The following is a 10,597-nucleotide window of genomic DNA, read 5'->3' as shown; positions in this document are numbered from 1 at the left end:
TTTTTCCTCAGATTTATTTCTTTTATCTTTATTTGTATCTTCAAAAATGAAACAAAAATTGGTATGTACCCAAAATAAATATTTTTGTAAAATTTTCCTGGAAAAGAGTAAGAACCTATTTGTTAACACGATCATGGGAAGGTAGCAGAAGTTGATATTAGTATCACTTTTTTTTTTTTTTTATTAAACTTCTGCAACTTAAAAAAAAGTTCTCAACACCAAACTGTAAAATAATAAAAAACAAAGAAATTGAAACAAGAATATTTTTTTTTTTTCTATTTTTTATCAAACATTCTTGAAAATGTGTTTGGCACAGTGCTAGCTCATATAGATCCACACTAGATATTTCAGGAAACAATAAAATAGTGTCGATGCCCCTTTAATATATATATACACCGGTATATATAAAAAAAAAAAAAAAAAAATGAAAAAAAAAATAAAAGTGGAAAGGAAAATAAGAGCGGTTATTTCAGCCTATACAAAACAATATTAACAATATTTATGTCTCGCGTCAAAAAAAAAAAAAAAAAATTTTACATAAAAGACAGCAAAGTAATATAATTTGGTTTAAAACAGATTTACATTAAGAAAGTCAAATGGAAACAGACAAGTAACAAAGTAGTAAAAAAAATTTATTGCAGTATTTTCTCCAGCAGGTATTCTCGGGATCCCTTTTCGTGATAAAATTTCAGGGTGACTCAATACATCAAAATCTACATTTACAAACAAAAAAAAAATAAAAAAAAAAAAAAAACTAAAAAAAAAAAAATAATAATAATAATCTCCTGCAGATAAGGTCATAGATACTGCATGCTCCCCCTCCCCTCCCAACAGAATAAATTATGTGTGTTCAGAACATTCTGCCATTTTACAGCCTGGGGAAAAAAAAAATGAAAAAAAAAAAAAGAAAGAAAAATGAAAATAAAAAAAAAATTGATGCTTCTCTGGAAAAACGGGCTAAGCTAAAGAAAGCCATCCGCTGCTAGGTTAAACTCCAAGAACACTTTATTAAGAACATTAACAGACTAATTTTCAACATTCACTTGTTTATTTTTTGTAATTTTTTTTTCGCTCGTTTTTTTTTTTTAAACAGAAAGTATTCTTCAAGATATAAACAAATTTTTTTTTTTTTTTTTTTTTGTTAAACTATAATACAGTGGGAGTAAAAATGAACTGAGAAGTTTCTGCTGTACAACAGCGAAGGAAGCTCCCACAACAATGTTTTCCAAACATTTCCTTCAGGCGGCCAAGTTCCTTTCTGACGCTTCATAAAATCTGATCTTTCGTTGGTTTTTATTTTGTGTGTGTATGTTTGTGTGTTTTATGTTTTTTGCCAGAATGCTGAGATTTCAAGTTGATGACTGTCCGTTCTTTCGTTCCTTTATTTTTTTTTATTTTGTGTTTTTTTTTGTTTTTTTTCCTGTAAATTTGGCTGCAAATATACAAACGTATTATTAGCTGGAAGTCCCCTCCTTGGCTGCATACAGCGATCGTAAAGTCTGAGCAACTTTATTAGTCAGCTTATTTGCGCTCGTTAGCACTATTTTTTTGTGAATGATGTCCGACTCTTTAATTGTATCGACCCAAGGCACAAGCTTTCGTCCGTCGCGGCGTTTGGCCTCAACCCAAATGCCGCTGTAGGAGCCCGCCATCCACTGGACTCTGAACCCGTGGCTGGTTTTCTGAACTACTTTTGCAATCTGTGGCCGGTCCTTGTACTTTGGACAACAAATTGCGATGACGTCCTGGGCATCGACGGTCTCATTCATGTGGCCTGATAGATCTGAAGAGTCTGATAACCTTTTCGATTTTCTTAACTATAAAAGTAAAAAGGGGGAAAAAAAAAAAAAAAAGGGAGGGGAGAGATGAGGGGAGGGAAAACAAACAAAAAAAAAACCTTAACTTGTAAAGTCACGAGTTCCGAAATTGAACACAGAAATGTAAACCCCAGGCACCGTGGTGAGTTTGCCGGCGGCACGCACACAATCCAGTCTGTGGGATGCATTTTAACCACCAGTGCCTAGGGGAGAGTTATCAGGTCTTTAACGTGTACCACCAAAATTTTACGGCTACCGCATTCCAAAAAAAAATTAAAATCCAGGTGTTACAAAAAAAAAAAAAAAATCATAGCAAGTAAATAGGGACAGAATAGAAGAGGAAATCTAAATTAAAATTACCTTTTACTTTGGATAAATCTCAATTTCTACGTTTTTTTTTGCCTTTTCCGCTAAACCTTTTCTACAAAAAAAGATGTATAAAAGGTTAAGACTAGCTACAAAATTAGCTTCTTACCCCCACAGCAAAATGACTTTATGAGATAGCCCTGACTCGAAAAGACCACAGCACGGAGAGCAAACAATCATCTGCACATCTCATCCCTTCTATACCACAAGCACATACATCAGGCTTTAGAGGGGAATTTTTGTTTTTACGTGACACTTTGCAAAACAAAGCCGATGGGAGAATTTATATTTATTAACACCTGATGCATTTATGACAAGGACGGGCAGCTGTTGGAAAGTAACGCACATTTTTGTACGTCCTTTCATTGCAGCCTCATAGTAATATTGGGCAATTTTTTTTGGGGGGGGTAATCTCTCCATATAATGCAAAAAAATCCTCATACACGCCAACAAAATCACTCTAAAGTGGGGGGGTGCCATGAAACAGGCTGTTCGCAAAAGGAAAAAAATAAGGGAAAAAAAAAAATGTCACAGAGGGTAAAATATAAGAAAAGCCTGTCACAGAAGGTACAAAATAAATATGAGAAAAGCCTGTCACAATAGGAAAAAAAATAAGCAAAAATATGAGAAAAGCCTCTAATGGAAGGGGGAAAAAAATAAAAGGAAAGCCTGTCACAAAAGGTAAATAATAAGAGAAAAGCCCATCATGGACAGAAAAAAAAATAGGAAACCAAGGGGAACAAAAAATGAAATAAAAAAAAAAAAAAAAAGGTTAATGTCCCCAGTCTGGATTCTGATCAGTGCTGTGGCAAGTAAAAAGTTTCTCACAACTGCCTCTGTTGTTAGAGTAGCCAGGCGGACACGGGTGGTCTGCGTGTCATCTAACGACAGAGGGTTAAAACTGATCATGGAGACCCAGGTAAGAGGTAATTTGGAGGGAGGTAAAGCCTTGTCCGTGGACCATGCATACAACATAAACTTAGAAGGAAAATGACACGAAGGAGCATTATTTATTTTTTTTTTTAAGCAGCTGTTTGCGGAGAAGCGAGGAAATCTGTGGAAGCTTAGGAGGTAAGAAGCTAGCAACAGACCAAGAGGTGTGAAGGACAAAGCGGAAAGAGCAGGGGGTTCATTTTAAAGACCAAAACTCATACACTCAGGAAACAGAGCAGAAAGGCATCCCAAAGGCTTGGATTAACCTAAACACGTTATGTCACATGCAAAATCCCCTCCCCCCCACAGTATTACACACCACACAGATAACGACACTACACGGGATTAGTAATCTACATGCACAGAGAGATCGCTGCTGCCGATGACACATCTGCTCCACGTGGCGGCATACAGAGGGAGCGATCACTAATGGTGCATTTGCACAGGCCGATCGTTCAGTGCTCACTTACACATGCCGACGATCAATGATGTGGACAGAACGATTGCTATTGATGGGTGATGTGCTGCCGATAATTTTTTTTTTTTTTTTGCCGGCATAAATAATCCGATCACCCGACAAGTGAGATGATTGCTTGTCCGTTGGGTGATCGTCGGCATGTTTACACAGGGGGATAAATCGGGAACAAGTGCTCCTACTAAAGTTCGTTCTCCGGTTATCTACTCGTCTAAATGCATCACAACTACGCGGCACAGGACACAGCGAGCGTCAATAGTCATCGGCCTGTAGCACCAATGCTTCCAGCGGGAGCCGGACGCAGTGACTCTTCTCATCACTAGTCTACAGAACAGGAGCATTCACAGGCGTCAGCGCGGTGGTACTTACCCCTGACGTCGCCCCAGCCTTCTCCTCGCCCTCACTTTCCTCTTCCTCCGTCTCAGCCACATTATTTTTAGGGCTGTTACCCCCAAGCAAATTGGTAATGGCTTTGTTTCGGGCATCTGTGCTGGCTGACACTTCACCCTCCTCCTCTTCCTCGTCAGGGTCTAAGTGTTCCATGAGTAACTTGAACTTTAAAAAAAAATTAAATAAATAAAAATATAACAATAACATATATATATATATATATTATATAATAATATATAAAAAAACATAGCTATAGAAGACAAGATCTGAACAGATCTAGTTAGAATAAATCATTTTAAACAGTCAGATTTGGCCACAATCAACATCTTATAAGAAAAACTACTTAAAGGGGACACTGTCTACTTGTGAGGAGGGTTCTTTACCAATAGGGTGAGGACAACGTGCAGCACCCACCGCTGGGACTTAAATAATGCCGATCGAACACCAATAGCTGGCAGCGGCGGCGACACTGGGCAAGACTGTGACCGACCGGGCAAAGCAATGATTTGTTGATAGCCATCTAATGTGCATGGAGGCTAATTTATCATTTGTATTTTTGCTTTGCACTTTCTTTTTCGGCTGGAGTTGCGATAACCTCTTTAAAGGGAAAGTTAATTAAGGTATGATGGTGTGAGAACACAAGGTCCATTGGAGCAGAGCAGCGGCCAAGCACAGCCACTTTGCCTCCAGTCTAGGACACTGCCAGAGATCCCCGAGTACAGCGCTAAGCTGTCATACACTTGCCCTCTGTTCACATTGCTGCATGCAGTGAGGTCTTCTGATTGATGGATCCTATTATAAATGTGAACAGAGTCTTATTTGGTTGTAAAATGTAACATGGATTAGATGCAGAACACTTACATCCAAATATTGTTTTGCAATCGTCCTCTTGATGTCGTCGTTAATCTTTTTGCTGGACATATCCCTCTTGAGAAATTCCAAGGTTTGCTTGGGATGAAAATGGACTCCTGATTTCCTGTTTATAGCCTTATCGTACACCTTTGCTGACTCTGACGGTGAATACTTCTGTATTTTACTGGACAAAGAAGAAAAAAAAAAAAAAGTGTTCACATTTTGTTTGTAACAGACCATCATATAAAAGCATAAGTGTCCTTCTCCTGGTTCTTACCCATCCGAGAATCCACAGAGGTTCTTCAAATGCTGCTTCAGCATAAGTAGTAGGAGGATTCCTTGTGAAGCGTTGGCAAACTCAATGAGCGGAGCGGCGTCGGTCGGCAGGCAGTTCAGGACGTAATCTATGTCATCCTCCCCGTCGGATTCGGACTCTGAGGCGGCTCGCCGTCTTGTCCTTCTGGGTTTTGCCTTCACCACTTCCTCCTCTTCCTCGCTTTCGCTGTCACTGTTGTCTTCCTCAGATTCTGTTTTTTTCTTTCGCTTCCCCCCTTTTACCATTGACTGAAAGGTGAATAAACTGCTATTAATGGGATACTATAAGAGCGGCTGTGACTATCAGCTGTAGCAGCTCCCTAATGATTTTGGGGCACTTGTTAATCCACAAGAATTACAGGTTTCCCTCCTCTTCTCAATGTGGCCACCAATGGAGGAGAGCATGGGAGTCCAGACCTGTCCACCAGCAGCGCTCCCACGTGCAGGTCGTCGATGGACAGGTCTGGTCACAGCTGCCATTGCGGCATGCACAGATCTTAAGGCAGAACTTGGGGCTATAAAAACCCCCTTGGTAAACTTTGTCATGAAAGCACCCAAGGGAAACCAGAGGGGACCCCATAGGGGACCCCATTACTTAAATGCAGTAGAAAAAACCCTAGTCACGCCTGTTTTATCTCTGAACGCAGCCACTGCGAGCTCTGCAGTTAGCCCCTGTAAGGTTTAGTCCTGTCACTTGTGCTTAACCCCTTCACCCCACGGCCCTATTCTGTTTTTGCGCTTTCGTTTTTTGCTCCCCTTCTTCCCAGGGCCATAACTTTTTTATTTTTCGGTCAATATGGCCATGTGGTGACTTGTTTTTTGCGGGACGAGTTGTACTTTTAAACGACACCATTTGTTTTACCATATCGTGTACTGGAAAACGGGAAAAAATTCAAAGTGCGATGAAATTGCAAAAAAAAAAAAAAAGCAATTTTACAATTGTTTTGGGTAGTTGTTTTTTTTAACCATGTTCACTGTATGGTAAAACTGACCTGCCATTATGATTCCCAAGGTCATTACGAGTTCATAGATACCAAACATGTATAAGTTATTTTTTATTTAAGTGGTGAAAAAAAATTCCAAAGTTTATAAAAAAAAAAAAAGTTGCCATTCTCAGTTCTGGGGCCGGGTGAGGGCCTATTTTTTGCAAGCAGAGCTAACGTTTTTATGGATACAATTTTGGGGTAGATGCGATGTTTTAATCGCCCATTATTGCATTTTATTGCAATGTTCAGGTGACAAAAAAAAAGTAATTCTGGCATTTTAATTTTTTTTTTCGTCACGCCGTTTACCGATCGGATTCATTTTTTTTATATGTTGATAGATCGGGCGATTCTGAACGCGGCGATACCAAATATGCATATATTTAAATTTTTTTAGTGTTTTATTTTGAATGGGGCGAAAGAGGGGTGATTTGAACTTAGATTTTTTTTATATTTTTAAAAACTTTTTTTTTTTTCTTTTTTCATGCTTAAATAGTCTCCATGGGAGACTAGAAGCTGTGATCATCAGATCGCCTGTGTGTAGCAGAAATGCTCACTTGCTATGAGCACCAACCACTGGGCGGCACGCATAGCATCCCGGGAATGAAAACCACAGGGGTCTCCTGCAGACCCCGGGTTGTCATACAAACCTATTGGCAATCCGCAGTCATATGGCACAGGGGCGGATGGCCGGGACTAGTGACGTCCTTCTGCCGCAGCCATGTTAAATGCCGCTGTCAGGGCACATGACAGATGATCAGATCAGCTGTCATGTCCCCAGAAAGGTGCGGGCTCAGCGCCGGAGCCCATGCCAAAGCGGAAGACACGACATGTGCAGTACATGTACGGCACGTCATGAAAGAGTTAGGCTGTGTGCACACGATGCATTTTTAATGCGTTTCGCAGCGTTTTTGCAGCTGCGGAAACGCATTAAAAAAGCATGGTAGAAGGGCAGCAATGTTCCCTAATGATAATCCGCATGTGCTGTGCCCATGCTGCGGATTTTTCCGCAGCGTTTATGCTGCGCTCAAAAATCCGCAGCATGTCCATTAATTTTGCGGAAACGCGGCGTTTTCGCCGCCATTGACTTGCATTAGACCGCATGGATTACGCATCACTGTATATGTAGATAAGTAATCCACGCGTTCTAATGTGCGGATGGTTCCCGGGTATGGAGGAGAGGAGAGTCTCATCCACACCCAGGTACCATTAAAAAAATCTGTAAAAAAAAAGAATAAAATAAAAAATAAATGTATATTTACCTTCTGTCGGCCCGCGCAGCGCTCCTGCTTGGTTCCCGGCACTTTGCAGTGAGTTGAAGGACCTGCGCTGACGTCAGAGTCATGTGACGGGTCACGTGACGCTGACGTCGGCAGGTCTTTCAATTCAATGTTGCCGGCAAGGGAGAACGGAGTGAGCGGGACAGCGTGGGCCATCGGAGGGTAAGTATACATTATTTTTTATTTTTACCACTCTCTCGGGTCACACTATATAAATCCATGCTGTTTGCATGGATTTATATAGTGTGACCTAGTTGTCACAAGCACTTTCCAAGTGTTGCTAATCGCTTGGAAAGCGCTTGTCAATCCGCATGCGGAAATGTCAGTGGGTAACCGCTCCATGTCCGCATGTCCCTGGCAGGAAAACGCATGTACAATCCGCATGCGTTTTTTTTCTGCCAGGGAGATGCAGAAACGCTCAGGAAAAAATCCTGAGCATTTCTGCATCGTGTGCACATAGCCTTAAGAGGTTAAATAGACGGGATATTACAAAACAGAATTTAAGACACTTACCTCTCTGAAAGACTGCAAGAGATTGCTACCCGAGACGGATAATGTGATGTCTATGTGATGCATAATGAACAGTGGCTCCTCCTGAGTCTGATATGGAAAACAGGCTAGATTGTCCGCTATGTACACGAGCATATTCACTTCCGTTTTCTATTAGAGGGGGGAAAAAAAAAATTAGGTCCACAGCTGCATCTTAGCCTCTCTGATCACCTACAATGACCCCTTGATGAAACTAGGTGCGAAACGCGCATCGGATGCGGTTTTCCTCTTGACTGGTGAGATTTTTTTTTTCATGCCACTGTGCGTTTTTACTCATTACATTTTGTCTTTCACTTCATGATATCTTACACGATATATATATGTACTAGTATCCCTCTGCAATATTGTGACTGTTTTAGTACACCTTATACTGTTTCATGTACCTCATTACATACACATTTATTGAAACCGTATACTTTAATATTGTACTCAAATTTTGCATAATATCTTATATATTATGTAGTCGTTGCTCATCAGTCCTGACAAATCTTGTGTCTTACATTTTATGCATCTTTAAACATTTAATAAAATATATTTGTTATTCTCATCTTACAGTGCCTTGCACTTGTCTTTCATAGGTTTTCTTTCCACCTACAATGTAAGCAAATGTGCCTCATCATGAACACCAGCGACTGATGCACCCACTTCTGGAGATATCCAATATTTAATGGAGTTGTAACAGCTCGGTGGATACTTCAGTGTAAGATGATGCGACTATATCGGGGGTCTAAAATAAATCACCGTATGGTCAATAGAAAAAGTGTATGTAATTAGCACTATATCGGGGGTCTGCAACCTGCGGGCTCACCGGCCTTTATCAAACCACCACTGGTAGTCAGGGCATGCAGGAAAGTGTAGCTTTGCACCAGGTTGCAAACCAGGAGTCTAGGTGATGTAGGAAAACAACAACTGAAAACACTAAATTACTTACTGGTAAAGTGATTTTCCTGAGCCCATGACAGCACCACAACGAGAGAGGGGATCTGCCCTTCCAGGACAGGAAACCTACAGAATAAAAGTGCGGCGCCTCTCCACCACCTCAGTAGTTTACAGAGCATGAGAGGACACTACTGAATAGTTATATATCGCATGATTTTTCCTTCTACACTCAAGGTGAATCAAACCCCACAAAGGAAATGAAATGATCAAGTTCTACCAGTGACGGGAGGGAATATAAGGGTGCTGTCATGGGCTCAGGAAAATCACATTACCGTTAAGTAATTTAGTGTTTTCCTATCACCCATGACAGCACCACAACGAGAGATTTACAGAGAAAAAAACGTTAAAGTTAGGGTGGGACCACAGCCTGTAGAACAGTTTTCCTAAAGGAAAGGACAGCAGAAGATCCCAGATCAAGCCTATAGTGTCTATAGAAGGTGCAAGGGGAAGACTGAATCGCAACCTTACATAATGCTTGATGGGGACATCTGCTTTCTTATTGTTCTGCCTTGGATTGCCTGGATCAGCACAGACAGTAGGGTGCATAATTTCCTGACTTCTATGGAAATTGGAAGCTATCTTCAGAAGATAAAGTAGCTCCGGAACCGGCCCATCTTCTAGGATCTGTATAAACAAAGGATTAATCGACAAAGCTTGAATGGCACTAACTTACCATGCTGAAGTCCGCATAGTCTTTAATGTGAAGACCCTGAATGGGTTCAAGCTAAGGCTTGTTACAGCCGTAAGAACTGGATTCACATCCCAGGGTGCCATCTTTGGACTGGAAGTGGGCCTAGATCCAAAACTCACTTTCACATTCCTTGCTTATTCAATGCAGGTTGGACACTGTTCCAGTAGTCTACGGATAAAAAGGTCCACTTGCAATTCCCTTCCTCTTTATATGAGGTGCTGTTAAAGATAAAAGGTGAGACTTCACCATCTGAACTGATTAGACATAAGTGTCATTAGGGATCTTGGCCGAGTTCTTCCATAATGGTTCACGTAAGCTAAAGCTACTCTGTTGTATGACAAAACCTTTACATGGTGACCCTGTATAGATGAATGGAGCTTTCTTATATACTGCCTAAAGCTTCTTTAGGTTAGAGGAACCGGGTCTTTAGAGGCAGCCCCCGGGTGTGTACCCGTGACCATGCGACTACTGGAATGTAGATTAGAGTTATTAACAGCAATATTGCCTTGTTCAGAGTTGTGACCAGACTGCTTATTAACTTTGACATATAGCAGGACTCCTTATTCTACCTTGGGAGACCACAACTCTTAATCACTGCCCAGTGAGTTCTGCAGCACTCGATGAATCTGCCCAAAATCCCAAAATAGTTGAGGTAAACTATTGTCAATGCCTCTTCCTTCGATATGAGAGCTGTCCTGACTACTATAATCCTCCATAAAGCATAAAGGTTCATTAACATCTGAATGGAAGGAGACAAACTGAAAGCCTAAATCCTCGTTTTATGCCAAGAACTATTCTCAGGAAATTTGATGCTTCATGTGAATTGGAACCTGATTGTATACCTCGTTAAAAGCCTATACTGCTATATAGCAATCTGGAAGTGCGGATTTACTAGCAGGTCTTATAGAGTCCATTTCCAATAATCTAACTCTCAGGAATCTGTACAGCCCCTTCGGGTTGTAGCAAAACCTAGGTAGGCCTGGGTTAAATAATAGCTTTACATGTCT

At 40.7% G+C, this 10,597-nt stretch overlaps 1 protein-coding gene across 3 annotated transcripts in view; it reads right to left on the bottom strand.

The window, feature by feature from the left end:
- Positions 1-1,281: 1,281 nt before the first annotated feature.
- NIPBL (NIPBL cohesin loading factor) overlaps positions 1,282-10,597 on the bottom strand; it is a 128,516-nt gene continuing 119,200 nt past the window's right edge. For 2 of the 3 annotated variants that reach the window (XM_073681712.1, XM_073681716.1), the window contains exons 43-47: positions 7,925-8,071; positions 5,111-5,397; positions 4,843-5,017; positions 3,961-4,146; positions 1,282-1,817 (exon numbers count right to left, since the gene is read on the bottom strand). In XM_073681712.1, coding sequence (XP_073537813.1) covers positions 1,455-1,817; positions 3,961-4,146; positions 4,843-5,017; positions 5,111-5,397; positions 7,925-8,071 — 1,158 coding nt within the window. In that variant the 3' untranslated portion in view covers positions 1,282-1,454. Of the gene's footprint in view, positions 1,818-2,177; positions 2,239-3,960; positions 4,147-4,842; positions 5,018-5,110; positions 5,398-7,924; positions 8,072-10,597 lie in introns of all 3 variants that reach the window. The other variant, XM_073681723.1, reaches the window with a different exon arrangement.

The sequence above is a fragment of the Phyllobates terribilis genome, unplaced genomic scaffold (assembly GCF_046119375.1).
Source record: "Phyllobates terribilis strain yellow unplaced genomic scaffold, ASM4611937v1 Scaffold_1__5_contigs__length_1240528914, whole genome shotgun sequence".
In the NCBI taxonomy this organism is placed as follows: Eukaryota; Metazoa; Chordata; class Amphibia; order Anura; family Dendrobatidae; genus Phyllobates; species Phyllobates terribilis.
This window is presented reverse-complemented; position numbering and strand designations above follow the sequence as displayed.